A 26,110-nucleotide genomic window follows, 5' to 3' on the forward strand; every position below is an offset into this window, starting at 1 on the left:
CACTGTAGCACTCAAATGCCACAAGCTCAGCACTCCCTCAGTCACCAAACTCTCACTGTAGCACTCAAATGCCACAAGCTCAGCACTCCCTCAGTCACCAAACTCTCACTGTAGCACTCAAATGCCACAAGCTCAGCACTCCCTCAGTCACCAAACTCTCACTGTAGCACTCAAATGCCACAAGCTCAGCACTCAGTGCAAACAAAGTCTGCACTGTAACTAGCTCCTATTTATACTGTGACTCTAGCTTCTGAAAACTGGCCTAATGCAATTAACTAATTAACAAGCTCCAGCTGCAAGTAAGTCCAAGTACAACCTTGTTTAAAGCTGATTCAAAATTCACCTTCTTATAGACCAAACAGCAACTTTTAAGTTAATTAACTAAATAAAAGAAATACTAGACTTTAAATAAAAATGAACCCTTATACTCCCTCAGTCACCAAACTCTCACTGTAGCACTCAAATGCCACAAGCTCAGCACTCAGAGCATTGTTCCTCTTTTGAGTATACATCCAACTCTCTTTTGAAAGTTATTAGTGAATTTGCTTCCATCGCCCTTGCAGGCAGTGTATTGCAGATCGTAACAAAAGTTGCTTTGTTTCAACAAATTCTCACTTTGCCTCTGGTTCTTTGATGATTAGTTTATATTTCTTTTATTACCAACTCTCCTTCCAATGGAAACAGTTTCTGTTCGTTTGCTCTCTCAGAACCATGCACCTGTATTCCATAACCTCTTCACAGAATCGTTACAGTGCAGAAGGAGGCCATTTGGCCCATCATGTCTGCACCGGCTCTCCAAATGAGCACCATGACTTAGAGCCATTCTCCCTGCCTTTCCCTGCACCTCTGCACATTGTTTCTATTCAGGAAATCATCTAATGCCCCCTCGAATGCCTCGATTCAACCTGCCTCTACCACACCTCCAGGGAGTGCATTCCAGATCAGAACCATTTGCTGTGAGAAAATGTTTTCTCTCCCATCGCATTTGCTTCTTTCGTAAATCACTTTACATCTGTGTCCATTTGTTTTTGATCCTTTTACGAGCAGAAACAGTTTCTCCCCATTGACTCTTCCGTCTTGCCCATCTCTATTCTAAGGTTTATCCAATCTCTACTTTCCTCATACCAATCTAATATATCACCCCTTCATTCTTTTTGAGGTCTTGATTTACTTCCTATATGTTCCCAGAAGTGACCAGGTTTCCAGTTGGAGCCGAACTGTCATGTTTCTTTCTATCCTTTAGATCCCTATATCAGTGGTGCCTGTGCTATTAACGTTCTGTGGAAGAATGATAGTATCCAGAACCTGAATGAAGGCTATACTATAGGATTAAAATACATGTTGCTATATGTTCATCGTATTCACTGGGGAGATGGTGGCATAGTGGATATGTCAGTGGGTTAATAATCCAGAGGCTCAGGCTAATGCTTGAGCATGGGTTCCAATCCCACCTTGGCATCTGGTGGATTAGTTAACAAAACCTGGAATTGCTGGTCTCAGTAATAGTTTACTATCATCAGTTGTTGTTCACTTTATGTTCATTGTGTCATCAGAGTTTTACTGCACAGAAAGAGACCCATCAGCTCATTTTATCTGTGCTGGCCACCTAGCTTCTATCAATTCTAATCCCATTGTCCAGCACATGATCTGCAATCTTGCATGATGTGGCGTTTCAAATGCTCATCTAAATGCTTCTTAAATGTTACAGTAAGAAGTCTTACAACACCAGGTTAAAGTCCAACAGGTTTGTTTCGAATCACTAGCTTTTGGGGCGCAGCTCACCTGAGGAAGGAGCAGTGCTCCGAAAGCTAGTGTTTGAAACAAACCTGTTGGACTTTAACCTGGTGTTGTAAGACTTCTTACTGTGCTCACCCCAGTCCAACGCCGGCATCTCCACATCATTCTACATTTGTGAGGGTTCTTGCCTCAGGCAGCGAATTCCAGATTCCCACCACCCTCTGGGTGAAAAAGCTTTTCCTCAAATCCTCTCCCAATTCTCGTGCCCTTTACCATAGATCTATGCCCCCTGGTTATTGTTTCCTTCATGGAAGGAAATCTGGCTCAGAAGTGAATTGAGATCCACAACAAGGTGGTTGACTCTTAACTGCCCTCTGAGCTTCTGAAATGGCCTAGCAAGCCACTCAGCTCAAAGCCGTTCACAAATGGGAAATGAATGCTGGCCCTGTCAACAACACCAACCTCCATTGGAGGAATTAAGAAAGAAAACTTTCACCGTCTTTCTGATTTATAACCGAATCACACATTTTTCAAAGCTTGCAAGCTGGCAGGTAAGAAATACAAGTACTGATAGACGGAGTTTCCATATTACCATAGCTTGTGGGCTGTATACTAGTGTGTCATTTAATTCGGTTTCCGCTGTCTTTTCACAAAGAATTGAACTGTGATGCCCGAATGTGTCAAATGCATCTTTTGCTGTTGAGGGGTCATGAGATGGAGAACCATTGCAGTTCAAACATTTTAATTAATGTAGGGCAGCAGGATAGCATGGTGGTTAGCATAAATGCTTCACAGCTCCAGGGTCCCAGGTTCGATTCCCGGCTGGGTCACTGTCTGTGTGGAGTCTGCACGTCCTCCCCCTGTTTGCGTGGGTTTCCTCCGGGTGCTCCGGTTTCCTCCCACAGTCCAAAGATGTGCAGGTTAGGTGGATTGGCCATGCTAAATTGCCCGTAGTGTCCTAATAAAAGTAAGGTTAAGGGGGGGTTGTTGGGTTACGGGTATAGGGTGGATACGTGGGTTTGAGTAGGGTGATCATGGCTCGGCACAACATTGAGGGCCGAAGGGCCTGTTCTGTGCTGTACTGTTCTATGTTCTATGTACCTGAGAGTTGGGGGCCACCCTCATTGGTTGCTGTCTTCCTGTTCTAAGCCCTCTGAAACATTAGATCCAGATTTTAAGTGTTTTAAAATTGGAATGCCCTTTAATGCTAATTTATCCTCTTTCTAGGAGACTGCTGCATCGAGTTCACTTGTGTGTTCTGAAAGCAGCACTACAGATGTCTTACAGTTTGAAGTACAGCAGGAAGTGACCAGTACAAGTGCAGCAAATGCTATGATAACCCAAACAGACTGCACCAGTTCTACTGATAAGCCCAATAATGACGGAAAACTAATAAAAGGTAATAATAGGACTGTGCCAGCATATCTCTTTGTTGTGATTTCAAGAAAATGCAAGAGGTGGAATTTTAAGTCCAACCGCAAAGATGTATATGAACAGATCTGTCAGCATGTGAAAAGAGAGGCATTGTTGATGCTGAAGTGGTTTCTTTATCCTGTCTCTTTATTCTAATGCCGATGGATGTGCTGCACGCAACAGGCATTTTCCACAATGCTCTATTTCAATTCAGTTTTAACTTGCTGCACTTGGAAAATATTGAGTACATTTTATGCAGAGTAAAGACATTGGAGTTGAGGTAGTCAAGCGAGTTTAAGCTTTGGTGTCCTCTGGGCAAGATATCTTCATTATTGCTTAGCAAAATGGTGCCGAGTGTATTTGACTTTGGAAGCTATTTACTCAAAGACGTTGTGCAGTTTGATATATTGAATGTTCTGGGCACCAAAGGAAAACTGTTCATTAGATTTGTGAAGGAGCTGAATGCCCTGGATAATTAAGAATAATATATATTGCATTTTGAAACATAAAAGTTTTCACCATTGTTCAAATAATCACTTTTATAGGTTTTAAAGATATGGCCGTGGAAATGTTTTAAATTATTTTCCCATTATTTTCCGCATAGTCTCTTTTGCACCAATAAGTTTTGCTATTAAAGCAAAAGAAAACGACATGCTCCCTCTTGAGAAAAAACGAGTAAAACTTGACGATGATAGTGATGAGGAGCGGGATGCACAAGAAACATCCAATAGTGATTCAACCAAAGAAATGGCTTCTTCCGTGCCTCCCGAGGAGAGGAGACCCCAGCTTACTGCAGAGGAAATTGAGGCCAAGCAAGGTATGATTGTGGTCTTTGTGCTCGTAATTTGCGAATTAATGAGATTTATTTAATTAGAAAATTGTTCTTTTGAATCAAATAGGATGTTTACAGTCATTAGAAAGACCTTTAGCTGCCTTCCACGTTTCTACATTTTAATTGCACTTGGGTGTGCCCACTTACCTTTGTGGGCTGCTCTCATTGCTACAATGAAACACACCATGTTGATCAAGGAGACTGCAGAGCTTTAATCTGAACCGTTGGATGTGTGATCGGTTAGCTCTGCCTGTGACACGCTGCTTCTGCAATTTGGCTTGAGCGTAGTGCTGTGATGTAGCTCCACCAGATCAGCACCTAATTTGTGGCTATACCTGGTGCTGCTCCCAGCATTGTCCCGAACACTGCTCACTTAACCAGGATTGGTCCCCGAGCTTGATGAATATGCCAGGAATTAGTTTGAGATTGTGATGGAATCTTCTGCAGCTGATGGCCCATAGAACTCGTGGATGCCCATTTTAGAGCTGGTGAATCCTCAGCAGGTTTTGTTAAGAATAAAATGTTGTGACTGTTGTTCAGGAAGCCTACTTTTCTAGGTGTTTTACGTTTGAAATGGATGAATGGTATGAAAGTTAGAAAGTGTGGAGCACTGTTTAGTGACTGCGTTTTGATGGGCTTTAAAAAAAATTAATTCATGGGATGTGGGCATCGCTGAGCAGGCCAGCATTTGTTGCCCATCCCTAATTGCCCTTGAGCAGAATGATGCAACTAGGTGGTTTTCTAAGGGTGGTTAAGGGTCCACAACATTGCTGTGGACTTGGAGTCAGATTAGGCAAGACCAAGAAAGAACTGCAGATTTCCATAAGATCCATGCAGTGCAGAAGGCAATTCGGCCCATCGAGTTTAGACCGACCCTCTGAAAAACATGCCACCTCGGCCCACCCCCTCGCCCTATCCCCGTAACCCCACCTAACCTGCATATTTTAAATTAATAATCTTTATTGTCACAAGTAGGCTTACATTGCAGTGAGGTTACTGTGAAAAGCCCCTAGTCGTCACATTCGGTTCCTGTTCGGCTCACTGAGGGAGAATTCAGACTGTCCAATTCACCTAAGAGCACGTCTTTTGGGACTTGTGGGAGGAAACCGATGGAGCCAGAGGAAACCCACGCAGACACGGGGAAAAGGTGCAGACTCCTCACAGACAGTGACCCAGCCGGGACTCGAACCTGTGACCCTGGCACTGTGAAGCCACAGTGCTAACCACTGTGCTACCGTACTGCTCGACTGTATCTTTAGACTGTGGGAGGAAACTGGAGCTTCCAGGCGAAACCCATGCCGGGAGAACTTGCAAACTCCACATAGACAGTCATCCGAGGTCAGAATTGAACCCAGGTCCCTGGTACTGGGGGCAGCAGTGCTAACCGCTGAGCCACCCCCTTCCTTCCCTAAAGGCCATTAGTGAACCAGGTGGATCTTTACAAAAATTGACAATACTTTCATGGCACATGATAGGATTGAAACCCAGGTCCCCAGGAGTACCCAGTTACCCTGGGTCTCTGGATTACTTGTCCAGCAACTGCTGCGTATTATGTATTATGTGTCTGGTTTTAATTTTTCTTTGTAAGAAAACCTTTCTAAAACCCCATGACAACTGCAGGAGCTGTTAAATGGTCAATATGCCTCATTATACGTGCCCTGTAGTTTCTTAGCGTAATTCAGTTCCCATTTTAAGGTTTTTTATTTATTTGTTCATGGGATGTAGCTGGGCCAGCATTTATTTCCCATCCCTGAGGCAATTTTGAGTTGGCCGCATTGGTGTGGATCTGGAGTCAAATGCAGACCAGACCAGGTAAGGAAGGCATTCGTGAACCAGATGGGATTTTATGACAGTGGTTTAATTCCAGAGCTTTATTGAATTCAAATTTCACCATCTGCCGTGGTGGGATTTGAACCTGGGTCCCCAGAGCATTACTGGGTCTCTGGATTACTAGTCCAGTGACAATACTACTGCAACAGTGCCTCTTGGAATTCAGCCCTTATTTTTACATTCCGATTTAAAATTTCCTAAGTCCGTAATTATGACAGGAACTACCTCAGCAAACCTGTCACCCTGTAATTGCATGCTCTTGGTCGGTAAATGTGCCTCCACCGCACCTCCGCTGCCAGAGAGTGTGTTTACAGTGTGGCAATTTTACAACCATTTCCATTGTAAATGTGGACATTGTAATTTGTAATAGGAAGTTATTACGATTATGTGGCTGCATGCAACATCAATTTTTAATTGTAGGTGTTTCAAGAATTTAAACATGCCATGCTACGAACATATGAAATATGAGCAGAAGTAGGCTATTTGGCCCCTCGATCTTGCTCACTCTGTAAGATCATGGCAGCCTGCCATGATTTGAGCTGCTCTATATCTCTGTAGGTATACTTACAAGACCCATCTCACTCCACTTTTCACGTGTCTCTAAAGCAAATTGAGAACACGGAGGACAATTATCCTACATACTGAGATTTGACAATGCCAATCTCTTTCATGCCATCTGCCCTAATCTTAAATTTATCTTTTAGAAATTAAACAGCATTTATTTCCCAGTTGCACTTTTGCACAATGAACTGACTTTAATTGAATAATGAGGAGATATCTCAACAAAGGCTTTTTGCAGAAGATGAATAAAATCATGAAATATCGCAAAAGCACTGCAGGCACCTGTACCGGAAAAGGGCCCAGACCTTCCACAGTCCCGATAGTCCGATACCAACCATACACTCCCAAGTATGCTACAGCACCTCCAGAGGTCCCAACGCAGTGACTTTGTGGGAATTGCTGGGAAGTTTAAACTTCCAACGGATAATTTCCCTGTTCGATTGGACCATCTGGGGAAAAGTCTCCAACCCTGAGGTAGAGTTGGAGACTTCAGACAGTTTCAATATACTTAGCTCAATAGTTAGCCAGGCAATGCAAATCAGATTAAAGGCTATTCTATGACCGAGGGGACAACAGAACTGATCCCCCTCCCCCCTCCCCAATCACATATACGAACATTTGCTGACCCCGATTCTTACCCATGATCCTACAATACCCTGGGCGAGTGCACGGTCAGTTCCAGCCCCACACTCCAGAGTCCCAACATGAGTGAATTAAATAATTTGTGTACTTTCCTGAGATTTTTAACCTTTGACTGCTCCAATATATTACAGATGCCAGGGGCTGGATTCTCCAATAATGGGGGCTATGTCCCACGCCAGCGTACAAATGCTGGCGTTTCACTCTGGACTTTCCTTAAGAAACTCCTGAGCGATTCTCCTACCTGCAGGGGGCTGGCAGGGCCCCGGATTGATCCTTGCAACTCTGGCTGCAGATACGGGGCCCTGCACTTCCGGTTGGGAGTCCGCGCATGTGCACAGCGGCCGCTTCGTGGGACATGGTGGACTCGGACCGTAGAGCGGCATGTAGGCCCCATCCGAAATAGCATGCGCCTGCGGGTCCATGACCCACGATCGCTCCTATGGCCGTCCATGAGGCCATCCCCCGCCCAGTGATCGATTCTCCCCCTGCCCCCCAGGGCAGCCACGGACTGAAGTTACTCAATCCGCAGCCGCCACCCGAGGTTCCCGACAGCAGATAGGTGGTTAGAACCACGGCATCGGGAACTCGGCCAGTTTTGTGCGGAGAATCGTTGGGGTGGGGGGGAGGGGCTGTGTCAATGGCCCCTTATCCGCGCTGCGTGGTTTGTGCGTGCCGGTTCCGGGTTAACGGCCATTCTCCGCCCCCGGAGAGGCTCAGAGAATCCAGCCGCAGATTTATAAGTAAAACATTAACATTATCAAACTTTATTTATAACAAGAGTAAAAGATGAACATATAATGGAACAATTCTTTCCCAGCCTCCACCCAGACACACTGTGAAGGGGCTGGGAAAGAGATCTGAGAGATTTGAGGAACTTCACTGCTGGGGTTGAGGTCTTTGCAGGTGGCGATCTTTTCAGCACGCAAGGTGTTGCAAACCATCGGTGAGTTTGGATTTTGATTACCATCCATTAGAACTCCCAGACTGTAGGTCTTCATCTGGGGAATTGTCTTCACACAGGAGATTCAAGTCTGTGGAATTCTATTATGCCAACAAACCAGATGGACTCTCAGTCTCCTTGAGGCATTACCGGAGTTTTCTACCTGAGAGTTTGGAGCAGATTTTGCATCCATTCCGCCACTCAGCTGCTTGACTGATCTCTATGAAGCAGATCTGGCTGTATTGAAATGAAATGAATGAAAATCGCTTATTGTCACAAGTCGGCTTCAAATGAAGTTACTGTGAAAAGCCCCTAGTCGCCACATTCCGGCGCCTGTTCGGGGAGGCTGGTACGGGAATTGAACCGTGCTGCCAACGATTTAGCCCTGTGCTAAACGAGCCCGCTAAACCAGTGTTGTGATGAGAGTTCTCAGACTGGGCTTTACCCAGCCAATCTCACAAGACGATTAAACTATTGCAGAACTGGTAGGGGAGCCTGTTTGAAGCCTTTCAAACCAATAGTTCCCTTCACAGGTCTGGCTACTGAATGCAGTCTTTTAAATCAGAGTGCCTTCCTCAGGTCTGGTTGGGAGCCTTTTAAATTGCCTGGCAGAGAGAGAGAGAGCTGAGAGAGTGTGCTTTAAAGCTGTTTAATGTCTTGATCTTTCTCAGAATTGACAAAATCGGGCTTGCTTCTTCTTATCCAGAAGTTTCTGAAAAGCTCCACTAAATCTCAAGTAAGAATCGATCCAAGGCCTGGATTTCAAATGAGCTGGTTGGCTGCTTGCCAAGTCCATCAACTGACATCACGGGCTATGCCACAGACCATACTGAGTCCAAGGGATCTGCCAGATCAGTCTGTTTGCGGGGGGGATTAGGTTCAAAACCACAAGTATGTGATTTAAAACCAGCCAGCAGGACAGCATTAAACAAGAAACACACAACACACCAGGATTTCATAAGTTCTTTACAAACCTACGACTGCTCCCTTGTTCCACCGTGCTCCCCTGTCCCCCTCCCTCTGGTTATTTATTAATCTGACTTAATGCAGTTAAGCTTCTCATGTAATCGTTGAAAATTAGATAATGATTTTTCAGGTGCGGGTGCGGAGGGGTGTTGGGACGGTCGAGAGTGAGCAGTCATGGCATTCCTATGGTGGTCCCGATCGCAGGCGAAACACCCAACGGCTGCCAACACAATTGGCAAATAATTGTGAGGCCGTGTGCAGCCTTCTGACCATAAGCGGCAACAGCGAGCAAGTCATGTGCCTTGCATGTACGTGCTTTTGGCACAAATGGAGCTTCTTCCATTTTCTAGCTTCTAACAAGCAAGGCAAGAGGGCTGTGAAGATGAATCATTTTGCTACAAGACAGAGACAGCCAGAGACACGAACTGGCCAGAGACACAAAGCGGCAGAGTACCTACTGGCCAGGATCCTGCATCTGAATCTGCTGGAGAGAGCTGTTAAGGAGAGTCCACTTTAGGACAGAGTTGTGAAAGTATTAGCTGTGGGCTCTGCTCAACTCAGGAACAAGCAGTATAAAGATGATTTCTTGAGGTACAGTTTTGTCAATTGTACCAATGCGAATAAGGATGCAAAGCCCATGTGTGTTATATGAAGGGAAATACTGGCAAATGGGAGGAGAAGTTTCAGATTTTGAAAAAGATGTGGTGGGTAAAACGTTCCTTTGGAGGTTGAGACCCTTGAGTCGGTTAACTTTCAGCTGACTGTAAAGACTATGCTGCTGTAGCTGACTTGTGACAGCACATTAAAAGCATACCAGAAGCCCATGACGCTGTCAGCATTCTGAGTAGCATCTTCCAGGAGTGTACAATGCTGAATAAAATGAGCATTTTGTTGCTATTGCCCTTCACACGGACCTACATGTGCGATGTTGGATTTTCCGTTCTCACAAAGATGAAGACACACAAAGGAATTGGCTGAAGTCCATACCTGATATGTGCATTGCCCCCTCCTTCTGTGAACCTGATTGGAGTGAGATCATGAGGACCATGATTATGAGGACCAAGATCATGATTACCCTTTTGTATTAATGGTAAGCCAACGTGGCGTAGTCACGAAGATCGGGCCAGCTGGTGAAAGTAGGACCCAGGGGAAAAAGGTTTGAAAAACACTGAATTAGATCATTTGTTCATGCTGAGGGTGACTGGTATTTTATTTTGCAAGTCCTACATGTATTTGGCCAGAAACAGTTTCTGTTTGGAAGCCATGAAGAACCATTTAATGATCTATTGACTGGATTTCACCAGGCTGAAATGGTCTCTTTCCATGTTGTCATAACTCTATAATTCTAAAATGTTGCAGAAGATTAATTCAATCAGAAAATAATAAGAAACCTACCTTGCAGAGGTAATGCATGGTGTAATATTTATCCTTGTTTTCCAGTCCCTCCATGGCCCCTCTACTCCTTACCTCTGTAACCTCCTATAACCCAAACGGTCAGGATTAGCACCTAAACACCAGGATTTAGATGCTTCAGGCAGGGTAAAGGTGGGTACAAAAGGGGTGGGGGAGTTGCATTATTGGTTAAGGAGAATATCACAGCTGTGCTGAGCGAGGACACCTTGGAGAGCTCAGGCAGTGAGGCAATCTGGGTAGAGCTCAGGAATAGGAAGGGTGCTGCCACAATGTTGGGTGTTACTACAGACCTCCTAACAGCCAGCGGGAGATAGAGGAGCAGATATGCAGTCAGATCTTGGAAAGATGCATAAACAGTAGGTTTGTTGTAGTGGGTGATTTTAACTTTCTCTATATTGACTGGGACACACCAACTGTTAGAAGCATGGATGGAGCAGAATTTGTAAGGAGCGTCCAGGGCGGTTTCTTGAAACAATATGTAAGCGGCCATATTAGACCTGGTGCTGGGAAATGAGCCTGGCCAGGTGATCGAAGTTTCAATCGGAAATCATTTCGGGAGCAATGATCATAATTTTGTAAGGTTTAAGCTGCTTATGGAAAAGGACATGAGTGGTCATCAGGTGAAGGTGTTGGACTGGGGGAAGGCTAATTACAACAGCATTAGGCAGGGTCTGCAGAGTGTTGACTGGGCAAGGCTGTTTGAGGGAAAGTCATCCGGCATGTGGGAGGCTTTCAGATGTCAGTTGATTGGAATTCAGGATCAGCATGTACCTGTGAGGAAGAAAGATAAGGGTGGCAAGTATAGGGAACCCTGGATAACGAGCGATGCTATGAACCTTGTCAAAAAGGAAAAGGGAGCATTCGTAAGGACTTAAGAGCTTGGGACGGATGAAGCCCTTGAAGAATATAAAGCAAGTAGGAAGGAACTTAAGGTAGGAGTTAGGAAGGCTAAAAGGGGTCATGAAATGTCGTTGGCAAACAGGGTTAAGGAAAATTCTAAGGTGTTTTATACATATGTAAAGAGCAAGAGGGCAGCAAGGATAATCCAGGAAATTATAGGCCGGTGAGCCTTAGGTCAGTGGTTGGGAAATTATTGAAAAAGATTCTTAGAGATAGGAAACAAATGTTTATTAGTGATGGACAGCATGGTTTTGTGAAGGGGAGGTCGTGCCTCACTAATTTGATTGAGTTTTTCGAGGAAGTGACAAAGATGATAGATTAGTGAAAGGCAGTCGATGTTGTATACATGGACTTAAGTAAAGCCTTTGACAAGGTACCTCACGGTAGACTGGTACAAAAGGTGGAGTCACATTGGATCAGAGAAGAGCTGGCAAGTTGGATACAGAACTGGCTTGGGCACAGAAGACAGAGGGTAGCAGTATAAGGCTGCTTTTCTGAATGGAAGGCTGTGACTAGCGGCGTTCCACAGGGATTAGTTCTGGGGTCTTTGTTGTTCGTGGTGTCTATAAATGATTTGGAAGAAAATGTAGCTGGTCTGATTAGTAAGTTCACAGGCGACACAAAATTTGGTGGAGTTGCGGATAGTGAGGAGGATTGTCAGAGGATGCAGCAGGATATAAACTGGTTGGAGTGTTGGGCAGAGAAGTGGCAGATGAAGTTTAATCCGAACTAGTGTGAGGTAATGCGCTTTGGAAGGTCCAATGCATATAGGAATTACACAATAAATGGTAGAACTCTTGTGAGTACTGACAGGCAGAGAGATCTGGGCATGTCCACTGATCACTGAAAGTGGCAACGCATGTAAATCGTGGTCAAGAAGGCATACTGCAGACTTCGGTTGCGGTGATGCGGTGCTAAGCCGCACGTTCGGTAGCTCCCGCTATTTTTGGTCTTTTGGGCTCTTTTAAGGGCCCACAGCGGTGCTGGTTGGACTTTTCCCCGGGTGGGAACACATCCACTGCGCTTATCTGCCGGTGGATGGACTGGACCAGGAGCGGAGCGGTCAAAAAATCGGCTTTGGAGCAGAGAAAGGTGCGAGGCAGGAAAAACAAGATGGCGGCGGGTGGGGAACCGGCAGCGTGGCAGCAGTGGGCACAGGAGCAGCAGGAGTTGCTCCAGCGCTGCTTCAGAGAGAGCTGAAGGCTGAGATCCTGGAACCGTTTAAGGCTTCGCTGGACAAGCTCATGGCGACTCAGACGGCTCAGGGTGCGGAGATCCGAGAGCTACGGCAAAAGCCCTCGGAGAGCGAGGACGAACTCCTGGGCCTGGCAGTGAAGGTGGAGTCGCACGGGGCGCTTCACAAGAAATGGCTGGCATGGATGGAAGAGATGGAGAACCGCTCCCGTCAGAAGAACCTGCGAATTCTGGGCCTCCCGGAGGGGCTGGAAGGTTCGGATTTGGGGGCCTACGTGGCTGTGATGCTGAACTCGTTAATGGGCGCGGGGTCGTTCCAAGGACCCTTGGAGCTGGAGGGTGCCCATCGAGTGCTGTTGAGGAAACCCAGGCCGAACGAGCCGCCTGGGGCGGTGTTGGTCCGTTTTCACTGCTTCGTTGACCGTGAGTGCGTGCTGAGATGGGAGACAAAGGAAAGGAGCAGCAAGTGGGAGAATGCAGAGATCAGGATCTATCAGGACTGGAGCGCGGAGGTGGCGAAGAGAAGGGCTGGTTTCAATCGGGCGAAAGGTGTGCTTCGCAGGAAGGGGGTGAAGTTTGGCCTGCTACAGCCGGCTCGCCTCTGGGTCACTTACAAGGACCGCCAGCTCTACTTTGATTCTCCGGAGGAGGCCTGGACCTTTGTCCAGCCAGAGAAGTTGGACTCGAACTGAAGACTGGGGGGCTGGGGAATGATGTACATAGTCCGGATGCTTGGTCCTCCTTGGTATCCTTTCGTTTTTATTGGCTGTGTTTGATGTTGCCTTTTTGCTGTTATGCTTTTTCACTTTTTGGGGCTGTTATTTATTTATTTGGGTGCTTTTTCGTTTTTTCACTGGTGGAGGGTTGGGGAGCTGTTCGCGGTCCCGCTGGGTCATGTGCCCGTCTTTTTCCCGCGTGTTGGGTCGGGGGGCGGGCGGGGTTTGGGATGGAAGCGTGGGTTTCCTTCCCGCGCTGGATGAACAGTGGGCAGGGCTGGCACTGGGAGGGGGGAATGGTGGTTGTGTTGCATCGGGGGGGGGTAGTTGGGATGGCGGGAGCAGCTGGGGTCAGCAGGAGACGGCTGACTTACGGAAGTATAATGGAAGGGGTTACGCAGCATGGGGGGGCCCTAGCTTTGGGAGGGGGGGTACCGGGTTGCTGCTGCAGGGACCGAAGGGGAACTGCTGGTGAAGGGGGAAGTTGGGGGGTGAGGGTCTGCCACCATGGGGAATGGGCTTGGGGGGTTCTGCGGGCACGTGGTGAGCCGAGGGAGAGCTATGGCTGACTGGCGCAGAGGGAGGGGGACACACACCCCCCCCCCCCCCCCTCCCCCCCCCCCCCCCCCCCCCCCCCCCCCCCCGATTCGGCGGGACACATGGAACGTGAGGGGGCTGAATGGACCAGTGAAGCGGTCTGGGTCTTGGCGCACCTGAAGGGGCTGGGAGCGGATGTGGCTATGCTCCAGGAGACGCACCTTAAGGTGGCGGATCAGGTGAGGCTGAGAAGAGGCTGGGTTTGGCAGGTGTTTCACTCGGGGCTGGATGCGAAAAATCGAGGGGTGGCGATTTTAGTTGGCAAGAGCTTGTCATTGGTTGCGTCGAGTGTGGTGGCGGACAGCGCAGGTAGATATGTAATGGTGAGTGGTAGGCTTCAAGGGGAGTGGGTGGTTCTGGTTAATGTGTACGCCCCCAACTGGGACAATGCGGGCTTCATGCGGCGAATGTTGAGCTGGATCCCGGAACTGGAGACGGGGTGCTTGATCTTGGGAGGGGAGTTTAATACTGTGTTGGATCCAGCTCTGGATCGTTCGAAGTCTAGGACGGGAAAGAGGCCGGCGGTGGCCTCGGTGCTGAGGGGGTTCATGGATCAGATGGGAGGGGTAGACCCTTGGAGGTTTTTGAGGCCGGCAGGTAGGGAGTTCTCCTTTTTCTCCCATGTCCACAAGGCTTATTCCCGGATTTACTTTTTTGTTCTCAGCAGGGTGCTACTGACCACTCGGAAGGCAGAGGCGCAGTGGAGGAGGGCGCAGGGGGCGGTATATGAGTACGAGGAGAAGGCAAGTCAGATGCTGGCCCACCAGCTCCCGAAGTGGGAGGCAGCGAAAGAGATAGGGGGAGTCACAGATGCAGGAGGGAACTTGGTGCGGAGTGGCAGGGACATTAACGGGGTGTTCAGATCCTTTTACGAGGGGCTCAATCGCTAACGCGAAGAGCAGGGGAGACAAGGGGCACCCCTGCCTCATCCTCCGGGACAGCTGAAACCATCGGGACCACATCTTCCACCCCGGGCAGTGCCCCCTAGGGAGGTGGGCGGGATGGACCGCTTTCTGGATAAGCTGGAGTTCCCAAGAGTAGAGGATGAGTTGGTGGAGGGTCTGGGGGCCCCAATCGAGTTGGAGGAGCTGATGGAGGCGCTGGGGAGCATGCAGACAGGGAAAGCACCGGGACCTGACTGGTTCCCGGTGGAGTTTTATAAGACGTTTTCAGATCTGCTGGGCCCGCTGCTAGTGAGGACCCTGAATGAGGCGAGGGAAGAGGGGGGGCTCTGCCCCCGACGATGTCTAGAGCAATAATCTCACTGATGCTGAAGCGGGATAAGGACCCCCTCCAGTGTGGGTCTTGCAGGCCGATTTCGCTCCTCAACGTGGACGCAAAGTTGTTGGCTAAGATACTGTCCAGGAGGGTGGAAGATGTGGTCCCGATGGTTATCCATGAGGACCAAACGGGGTTTTTGAAGGGGAGGCAGCTGAATGTCAATGTACGGCGGCTTCTTAATGTTATGATGATGGCGTCGGCGGATGGGGAGGCGGAAATAGTAGCATCGCTGGATGCGGAGAAAGCTTTTGACAGGGTGGAGTGGAGCTACCTGTGGGAAGTGCTGAGGAGTTTTGGGTTTGGTGAGGGATTCGTTAGCTGGGTGAGGCTGCTGTATAGCTCCCCGGTAGCGAGTGTGGTGACGAATGGGAGGAGGTCGGAGGACTTTCAGCTGTCCCGGAGGATGAGGCAGGGGTGCCCCTTGTCTCCCCTGCTCTTCGCGTTAGCGAGTGAGCCCTTGGCCATGCCGCTGAGGCATTCGAAGAACTGGAGGGGGATTGTGCAGGGGGTTGGGAGCGGCACCGGTTGTCGCTGTACGCAGATGATTTGCTGTTGTACATCGCGGATCCGGCGGGGGGAGGGGGGGGGAATGCCAGAGGTGTTGAAGATACTTGGGGAGTTTGGGGATTTTTCGGGCTATAAGCTCAATGTGGGGAAGAGTGAGCTGTTTGTGCTGCACCTGGGTGACAGGAGAGGGAGATAGGAGAGCTCCCGTTGAAGAGGGCGGAGAGGAGTTTTAGGGGTCCAGATAGCTAGGAGCTGGGGGGCCTTGCATAGGCTAAACTTTTCGAGGCTGGTGGAACAGATGAAGGAGTTCAGGAGGTGGGATGCGCTGCCACTCTCTTTGGCGGGTAGGGTCCAGTCAGTTAAGATGACGGTGCACCCGAGGTTTTTGTTTCTTTTACAGTGCCTCCCCATATTGATTCTGAAGGCCTTTTTTAAGAGGGTTAATAAGAGTATTCTGGGGTTCGTGTGGGCGCGGAAGACCCCGAGAGTGAGGAGGGTTTTCCTGGAGCGAGGCAGGGAGGTAGGCGGCTTGGCGTTGCCCAACTTGTGTGGGTATTACTGGGCTGCGAACGTGGCAATGATTCGTAGGTGGGTGATGGAGGGGGAGGGTGCTGCATGGAAGAGGTTGGAGGTGGCGTCCTGTATGGGTACGAGTTTGGAGGCATTGGTGACGGTCCCGCTCCCACTCCCCCCGGCAAGGTACTCTACGAGTCCGGTAGTGGTGGCTTCCCTCAAAATTTGGGAGCAGTAGAGGCGGCATAGGGGAGAAGTGACGGCCTCAGTGTGGGCCCCGTTACGGGGTAATCACCGGTTTGCACCAGGGAGAAAAGATGGTGGGTTTTTGAGTTGGCATAAGGCAGGCATCAGGCGGATGGGGGACCTTTTCCTCGATGGGAAGTTTGCGACTTTAGAGGAGTTGGAGGGGAAGTGGGGCCTCCCCCCAGGGAATGCTTTCAGGTATATGCAGATTAGGGCGTTTGTCAAGCGGCAGGTGGTGGAGTTTCCGCTACTGCCGCCTAGGGAGGGCAGGACAGGGTGCTCTCGGGAGGGGACGTGGGTCGGTGAGAGTAAGATCTGGCAATTTATCAGGTGATGCAGGAGGAGGAGGAGGCCTCGGTGGAAGAGCTGAAAGCGAATGTGGGAGGAGGAGCTAGGGGAGGTGGTCGACGATGGGACGTGGGCGGACGCCCTGGGGAGGGTGAACTCGTCCTCTTCTTGTGCACGGCTCAGCTTAATTCAGCTGAAGGTGCTGCATAGGGCGCACATGACGGGGGCCAGAATGAGCCGGTTCTTTGGAGGGGGGAGGACAGGTGTTGGAGGTGTTCAGGAGGCCCGGTGAACCACACCCACATGTTCTGGGCGTGTCCGGCGTTGGAGGGGTTTTGAAAGGGGGTGTTGGGGACTTGTCCAAGGTGGTCGGTTCCGGGGTGGAGCCGGGCTGGGGGCTCGCGATCTTTGGGGTAGCATCGGAGCCAGGAGTGCAGGAGGCGAGAGAGGCCGGCACCCTGGCCTTTGCGTCTCTAGTAGCCCGGCGTAGGATTCTCTTACAGTGGAGGGACGCAAAGCCCCCGAGCCCGGAGGCCTGGATTAATGACATGGCCTTGTTCATCAGGCTGGAGAAGGTCAAGTTTGCCCTGAGGGGGTCGGTACAAGGATTCTTCCGGCGGTGGCAGCCCTTTCTCGATTTTCTGGCGGAGGGTTGGAGGGTGGTCGATCTCAGCAGCAACCCGGTGGGGGGGGGGTTTAGGGGGCTGTCAAGGGGGGTTGTTTTTGGCGACGGTGTGTTTGCTATTTTCTTCTTTTTTGTATTGTTAATTTATTGCCTTGTATTGGAGGTGGGGGGTCCTTCTTTCTGTTTATTTCTACGCCTTGTTTACTTTATTGTTGGGAGAAAATTTATTGTTGAAAAATTTGAATAAAAATTATTTTTAAAAAAAAGAAGGCATACAGCATGCTGGCCGTCATCGGTCGGGGCATTGAATATAACAATTGGCAAGTCATGTTGCAGCTGTGCAGGAGCTTAGTTAGGCCTCATTTGGAATATTTTGTACAATTCTGGTCGCCACACTACCAAAAGGATGTGGATGCTTTGGAGAAGGCGGTTTATTAGGATGTGGCCTGATATGGAGGGCATTAGCTATGAGGAGAGGTTAGATAACTTGGTCTGTTCTCACTGCAACAACGAAGGTTGAGAGGTGACCTGATAGAGGTCTACAAGATTGAGCAGCATGGACAGAGTGGAAAGTCAGATGCTCTTTCCTAGGGTAGAAGAGTCGAGTACGAGGGGACATAGGTTTAAAGTGCCTGGGGAAAAGTTTAGAACTGATGTGCGAGGCACGTTATTTACACAGAGGGTGGTAAACATATGGAACTCGCTGCCTGGGGAGGTGGGGAGAACAGGTGCAAAGTGGCATTTAAGGGCATCTAGACAAATATATGAATAGGGTGGGAATGGAAGGATGCGGACTCCGTAAGTGCATATGGTTTTAGTTTAGGCAGGTTCCAGAGTCGGCGCAGGCTTGAAGGGCCGAAGGGCCTTTTCCTGTGGTGTATTGTTCTTTGTTCTCTGCCCTCCTCCAATTCTGGCATCTTGAGCATCCCCGATTTTAATAACTTAGCTCCCATTGCTTCAACTGCCTGGACCTTAAGTTCTGTAATTCGCTCCCTAATCATCTCTGTCCCCCCATTTAAAAAGCCCATTTAATCCAGTGGAGGCGATGGTGTAGTGGTATTGTCACTGGACTAGTAATCAGAGACCCAGGGTAATGCTCTGGGGACCCAAGTATCCATCCCACACAGCAGATGGGGGAAGCTGAATTCAGTTAAAATCTGGAATTAAAAGTCATGAGCCCCCTGAAACCATTGCTGTAACTAATGGTATTTGGGAAAGGAAATCGGCCATTTCTACCTGGTCTGGCCCACGTGTGACTCCAGACCCACAGCAATGTGATTGACTCATATATTCCCTCTGAAATGACCTAGCAAGCCACTCAGTTGTCTCCAACTGCTACAGATTGACAAAGGTATCAGAAATGACAATGACCCTTCTAAAGTTGTTATCACTAGCACCTGGGGCTTGTGACAAAATTGGGAGAGCTGTCTCACAGGCTAGCCGAGCAACAGCCTGACAAAGTCATTCTCACAGAATCATACCTTCCTTCCTGTCCTACTGGCAGGACAGAGGTGGAGGCACAGTGGTATGCAGTCGAGAGGGAGTTGCTCAAGTAGTCGTCAACATCAGTTCTGGACCACTGATGTCTCATGGCTTCAGGTTAAACATGATCAAGGAAATCTCCTGCTGATTACCACATACCCCTCTCTCCACCGTGTTGAGCACTATTTGGAGGAAGCACCGAGAGTGCCAAGGGCACAAAATGTATTTGGTTGGGGGACCACAATGTCAAACACCAAGAGTGGCTCTGTAGCAGCACTACTGACCGAGCTGGTGGGTTCCTCAAGGGCATAGCTGCTAGACTGGATCAACAAATGTGAGAAATCTACATGACCTCGTCCTCACCTGCGAGCCACAGATGCATCTGTCCATGATAGTATTGACAACAGTGACCACCACACAGTCATTGTGGAAATGAAGTCCAGTCTTCACAATGAGGCTATCCTCCATTGTGTTGTGGCACAACCACCGTTAAATGGTATAGATTTCAAACAGATCTAGCAAGTCAAGACGCAGCATCCATGGAATCAAAAGAAGGCCAAAGAAGGTAGCACGTACGTTCCCCAACCGGAAACCATGGTTTAATCGGGAGAGTCGCTCCCTACTGAAGGCGAGGTCTGAGGCATTCAAGATAGATGATCCTGACGTATACAAGAAATTCAGGTACGCCCTCCGCAAAGACATTAAGGATGCCATGAGACAATACCAGACCAAGCTAGAGTCACAGACGAATGATACGGACTCTCAGTGGTTGTGGCAAGGCTTAAACAGCATAATGGGCTACAAAGCAAAGCCGAGTTGAATCTACGGCAGCAGCTCACCCCCTCCCCGATGGACCTAATGCATTCTATGCTCGGTTCGAGCAGGAAATCATCAAACCGTTGTTAACTGCCCCAGCAGCCTCGGACGCACCCATATCTACCGTCACAGCTTCCAAAGTCAGAACGGCCGTCCTGAAAGTGGACCCTTGGAAAGCAACGGAGCCCCTGGTCATGTACTCTAATCCTCTGAGGACCAACTAGCGGGTGTGTTTGCGGACATCTTCAACCTCTCCCTACTCCGTTCCAAGTTTCCCACCTGCTTCAAGAAAACCACCATCATACCGGTGCCAAAGAAGAACCAGGCAACGTGCCTCAATGACTACCATCTGGTGGCCTTGACATATTTCATCATGAAGTGCTTCGAGAGGTTGGTCATGAGACACCTCAACGCCATACACCCAGAATGCCTTGATCCACTCATACCGCCACAACCAGTCCACAGCTGACGCCATCTCCCTGAGCCTACACTCATCCCTCGAGCATCTCGACAACAAGGACTCCTATGTTAGACTCCTAATCATTGACTACAGCTCAGCCTTCAACATCATAATTCCAACCAAGCTCGCATCAAAGCTCCAAAACCTAGGACTTGACGCCTCCCTCTGCAGCTGGATCCTCGACCTCCTGACCCATAGACCACAATCGGTAAGGATAAACAACAACTCCTCCACGGTCATTTTGCACACAGCGAACCCCTGCAATTAGCAAAGTGATGATGACCAGCTAATCTGTTTTTGTGATGCTGATTTAGGGATGAATATTCTCCAGATTACCGGGGAGATCGCCCATGCGTTTCTTCCAAATGGTGCCACTTGGAAATAATTGAGAGCCTTGGTTTAACGTCTTGTCTGAAAGATGGCACTTTTGACATTGCAGCAGTCGCTTGGTACTGCGATAATGGCCAAATCTCTGAAGTGGGAATTGAAGTAACAACCTTTCAACTCAGACGGATTACAACCCACTGAGCCTCAAAACCTTATGCGGTTGAATGGCTTATTATAATGAGGGTTAAATTAATTTCACTTTCAAGACAAATTGTAACAAATGATTTGAACTTCTAAAAGTTGGAATGTGCTTTGTGTGGGAGGCCTGATTGACTAAAGTCCCCCTCTCTATACAATTTTCACTCCCACTACTACCATTGATTATCCAGTAAAATGTCCTGGGGGCTGTTGTAAAGGATTGTTTTTGCAGCAATTCTATCTGTGGAGACATTTACGCATGCTAAAGTCATTTTTTATGCCCGAAACATTTCATACAGAGGGAACAGATGCAATAATGACATGCAGGTAGAACCACTGGATTACTGGGATAGGGGTGAGCATAGGTTCTTTGTCTCGTCAACATGCTGGTGCTCATGAGCGGAATTTTATGGCAATTCCCGCCAGCGGGATCTTCCACTCCTGCCCAAGTTGATGGGCCTTCGAACGACTCACTGCATTTTCTGACGTGCTATGGAATTTATGATTCCTACATTTTGTGTTCCCGTCCCCAGTAAAATTACCAAATAAGGTAAATTTATTCTTTTAGTCCCTAGGAGATGATGAATTTGTCTCTTTACGGATTGGGTATAAGATTGATATTGGGAAAACATTACCCTAGGAGATCTGAGTTTTGACTCTGGATCCCATGGAGTCTCATGGCATCTGGTCAAACATGGGCACGGGAACAACCTACCTCAGCTGATTAATCAGCATCCTCTGTGTTGAACACCACTTGAAGCAAGTACTGAGGATGGCAAGGGTCCAGAATGTACTCTGGGTGGGCAATTTTGATATCCATCATTAACCATCGAACCAGAGAATCCCTACAGTGCAGAAGGAGACCATTAAGTTCATTGAGTCTGCACCAACACTCTGAAAGAGTACCCACCCAACCTGCACACCCTTGGACACTAATGAGTAATTTTAGCATGGCCGATCCACCTAACCTGCACATCAATAGTCTGAAGAACTTCTACTGATTGAGCTGGCCAAGTTCTGAAGGGCATTTCAGAATGACCCTGCTACAGCTGGTGAGGGACGAATAAGAAGGTATGCCAGGAGCAGTGCTGGACATAACTAAAAATGAGGTGTCAAGCTGGAGAAGCCACAGCACAGGATCACAGAGCTGAGAGATTGTATAACCAATGGATTGGGCAAAGCTCTGCTGTCCTTCCACATACAGTCGTGAATGATGATGGACAAGTATTGGATTGGATTTGTTTATTGTCACGTGTACCAAGATACAGTGAAAAGTATTTTTCTGCGAGCAGCTCAACAGATCATTAAGTACATGAAAAGAAAAGGAAATAAAAGAAAATACATAATAGGGCAACACAAGGTATAAAAGAGAGAGGTTAGTAATAATGTTAGTTTTAGAATTACATTTTAAAAGATTAGAACGATTATAAGATAAATACAAAGAGGATCTGTTAGGGAGAGCTCGCAGAGAGTCGCCTCGCTCTGGCGCCGTCTTGAGTTTTGAGTTTTTTCAAGTAAACAGCTAATCAAAGGAGGAAGCACCATAAATATCCCCATCCTTGATAATGGGGGAACAGAGCACATCAGGTGAAACATTTGCAGCCATCTTCAGTCAGAAGTGCAGAGTGGATGACCCATCTTGGTCTCATGAAGTCCTCAGCATCAGAGATGCTATATTCAGAAGTTGATTCACTTTACGTAATATCGAAGAATGACTGAAGGCATTGGATACTGTAGAGGCTATGTACTCTGACAACATCCTGGCAATAACACTGAAGACTTGTGCTCCAGGATTAACCCCATCCATAGTCAAGCTGTTCCAGTACAACTGGCATTTCTCCAGCAATGTGGAAAATTGCCCAGGCATGTCATATCCACAAAATCTGGAATAAATCAAATCCAGCCTATTACTGTCCCACCAGTTTTCCTTTCGATCATCAGCAAAGTGAGGGAAGGTGTCATTGACAGTGTTATCAAGCAGAACTTCGCACCTGTACACTGGTGCTCCCTTTGTTTCTGCCAGTGCCACTCTAGTTCTCATTACAGCTTTTGTCCAGCCAAATATGCACAAAACTAAGAGTGACTTGCTTTGACATCAACGCAGCATTTGACCAAGTGTGGCTTCAAGGAGCCCTGGCAAAATTGAAGCCAATGGGAATCGGGTAGTGGGGATGGGGGGGGGGGTGGTGAGGTGGGGGGACTCCTTCACTGATAAGGGTCATACCTAGCACAAAGGAAGATGGTTGTGTTTGCTGAAAGCCAATCATTTCAGTCCCAGGGCATCGCTGCAGGAGTTCCTCAGGGTAGTATCCTCGACTCAACCATTAGTTGCTTCATCAATGACCTTTATCATAAGATCAGAGTGGGGATATTCGCTGATTGTACATGGTCAGTATCATTCACAACCCTATAGAAACTGAAGTAGTCCATGTGCACATGTAGCATGACCTAGACAACATTCAGACCTGAGCAGATAAGTGGCATGTAACAGCCGTGGCACGTAACAACCATGTCACGCAAGTGCCTGGCAATGACCATTTACAACAACAGAGAGTCTAACCATCTGTACATGACATTCAGTGGCATTGCAATGTTGAAACCCCCGCTGTCAGCATCCATTAATCAGAACCTGCACTGGACTAGCCATATCAATACTGTGGCTACAAGAGAAGGTCAGAGGTTGAAAATCCTGAGGTGAGTAAATGATCTGATTCCCAAAAGCTCTCCTCCATCTACAAGGCACAATCAAGAGTTTGATGGAATACTGTCCACTTGCTGCAATGAGTGCAGCTCCAACAGCATTCACAAGTTTGACACCATTCGTGACAAAGTGGTCCACTGGATTGCACACCACCACCAGCTCAAACATTTACACTCTCCACCTCAATCTTCTACACTTCATCATCGAAGCACGTGGCAGAGGTCTGTCTTCTGTATAAAATGCATTGCAGCAACACGCCAAGGCTCCTTCAGCAGCACCTTCCAAATCCATGACTTCTACCATAAGATGTAGGAGCAGAAGTAGGCCATTCGGCCGAGTCGGATCTCGTAGGACAAGGGCAGCAGATGTGAGGGAACGCCACCACTGTAACTCCTCCGAGTCATACAGCATCCTGACTTGGAACTATATCGCTGTTCCTTCACTGTCCACAGGGTCAAAATCCTGGAATGCTTTTTCTTACAGTGCTAGGATGACTCCAGTGGCTCAAGAAGGTGGCTCTCATCATCACCTTCTCAAGGACACTTGGAAATGGGCAGCAAATGCTGAATTAACCAGCAATAACCACATCACTGTGAAATAATTTTTAAAAACATTAATTTGAAATTGAAAATGGCAAAAGACTTGCTAAATTACTGAAGTATTGCCTGGAGTTCTGATGCTTGCAATTTATAATTATACCGTGTCACAGTAAGGAATTGGTAATTCTGAGCAGTGAGGTCTGGTGGTGATTGACTGTAGCATTGGAGAATTGTCATTCCATCAGTTTCCTCCAGGGCTTTCAGTTTTCTTTGCTAAGCACCTTCAAATTCTGAACTGTAAAAATCGTGAACAATTGCTCATATTCAGCACGCTTTAGGTCATGCATGCTTTCTGCATGTTAAATTCACAAACAATGCAAATTTCTTGTGATTTGCAAACTTTCTGCAGTTGCTACTATAACCATGTCATTTTGGTGCAGCCTGAATGCAAGTGACTCTGCTCCTCCGTTGCCACTTGCTCTCCCATCACCCTCAACCCACAGGTTAATGTCAAGAATAAATTTACAGACGACAAAGTGACATAAATTTGAAAAGTCAGTGTTTTTACCCCTTTGAAGCTGGTATTCACCGTCTTCAGTTTCTAAACGTCTTGTGCTTCCTCAACCAGAAATTGTATATTGATAAACAACTCTCTATATCGAAAGACCTCTACAAAAATAGCCTTTGAAAATAAACAATTTAATGATCTTTATTGTCACAAGTAGGCTTACATAAACACTGCAATGAAATTACTGTGAAAATCCCATAGTCTCCACACTCAGCGCCTGTTTGGGTACACAGAGGGAGAATTCTGAATGTACAATTCACCTAACAAGCACGTCTTCCGGGACTTGTGGGAAGGAACCGGAGCACCTGGAGGGAAAGGACACCCACGCAGACACGGGGAGAACGTGCAGACTCTGCACAGACAGTGACCCAAGCCGGGAATCGAACCTGGGACCCTGGCACTGTGAAGCAACACTTTGCTACTGTGTCGTCCATTTCACGTCTGAAGTAGGAACAAATAATACCTGCCAATTGTTCCCAATCACATCGATGCATGTCGTTATAGTCCATGATTTAAAAAAAACTGTGGGTTTATTAAATTGGGCATTCCATATTTTTTTAGAAAACTCTTTGCTTTCTTGTTAACACACCTCTGCGGCCATTTACATAAGCAAGCCTATTCCCGCGCAATCTGAAATCCTAGTCGTTTACTGGTAGCGATAATGAAACCCATGTCACACGTAGCCTTAATTGATGTCAACTATGTCCTTGAATTTAAGTAAAACTGGATGTCTCATCAAATGCACAAGTCGAGAAATAGTTCGACCGCCTTTCATAATTTCAAAGACTGAAGTAAATAGTGAAGGAAATCCTATTTTTTAAAGCTTTAATTCTTTTGAAGGTAGAACATCAAGCCAATCATACTGGGTTATGGGGATAGGGTAGGGGTGTGGGCTTGGGACGGGTGCTCTTTCCAAGAGCCGGTGCAGTCTCGATGGGCCGAATGGCCTCCTTCTGCACTGTAAATTCTATGATCTATGACACACTGTATTGGTACAAATTCTCTGAAAGCGTTCTTCCTATGGCATACGAATAAGCTATTGGGGAGATGGTGGTGTAATGACAATGTCACTGGGCTAGTAATCCAGAGGCCCAGGCTGTATTCTGGGCTCATGAATTCAAGTCTTACTATGGCAGCAGTGGAATTTAAATTCAATTCATAAATCTGGAACATAAAGCTAGTCTCAGTAATGAAAATGTTATTGATTGTTTTCAGGGAAGGAAACCTGCTATCCTTAGCCAGTCTGGCCTACGTATGACTCGAGACCCGCAGCAATGTGGGTGACTCTTGACTGTGTCCTATTTAAAATTATACCTTTATAAATGGGCAAAGAAGTGACTGCAGTTCAAACTCATTTCAGGGCAAGTCCTGCAAAATGCTTGTTGGTGACATTTGGAGATGATTGGTTAGAACTTTCGATCTGTGGATGGGTTATAATTTAATCAGCCAATATAGATCCCTCATTGGTGCCAAGCTTAAGTAATGGCCAGGATACATACTGTTCAATAAGATAAAAACACGGAACGATAAGGTTGCATCGATGACAATCATCTGCAATAACCAACGCCGTTGCATCTTGGATTGAAAGTTTGAGGTCCAACAAACATAGTCTAAAGGTTACGGTATTATAAGCTTGACCTTTTCAGTTCAATGACAATTAGGGATGGGCAACAAATGCTGGACTTGCTTGTGACGCCCACGTCCCAAATCATTGAGTATATTTAAGTCTGAGACAGCCAGATTTTTCATAGAATCATCGAATCACTACAGTGCAGTTTAGCTCATTGAGTCTGCACTAACCCTCCAAAAGAGCACCTT

General features: G+C 47.5%; 1 protein-coding gene across 3 annotated transcripts in view; it reads left to right on the forward strand.

Moving 5' to 3' along the window:
- The window catches only part of LOC119969233 (splicing factor SWAP), a 152,004-nt gene that overhangs the window by 53,499 nt on the left and 72,395 nt on the right, over positions 1 to 26,110 (forward strand). For all 3 annotated transcript variants that reach the window (XM_038802691.1, XM_038802600.1, XM_038802783.1), the window contains exons 11-12: positions 2,965 to 3,136; positions 3,755 to 3,967. In XM_038802691.1, coding sequence (XP_038658619.1) covers positions 2,965 to 3,136; positions 3,755 to 3,967 — 385 coding nt within the window. The remainder of the gene's footprint in view (positions 1 to 2,964; positions 3,137 to 3,754; positions 3,968 to 26,110) is intronic.

This window comes from Scyliorhinus canicula, chromosome 1, assembly GCF_902713615.1.
Source record: "Scyliorhinus canicula chromosome 1, sScyCan1.1, whole genome shotgun sequence".
Classification (NCBI taxonomy): Eukaryota; Metazoa; Chordata; class Chondrichthyes; order Carcharhiniformes; family Scyliorhinidae; genus Scyliorhinus; species Scyliorhinus canicula.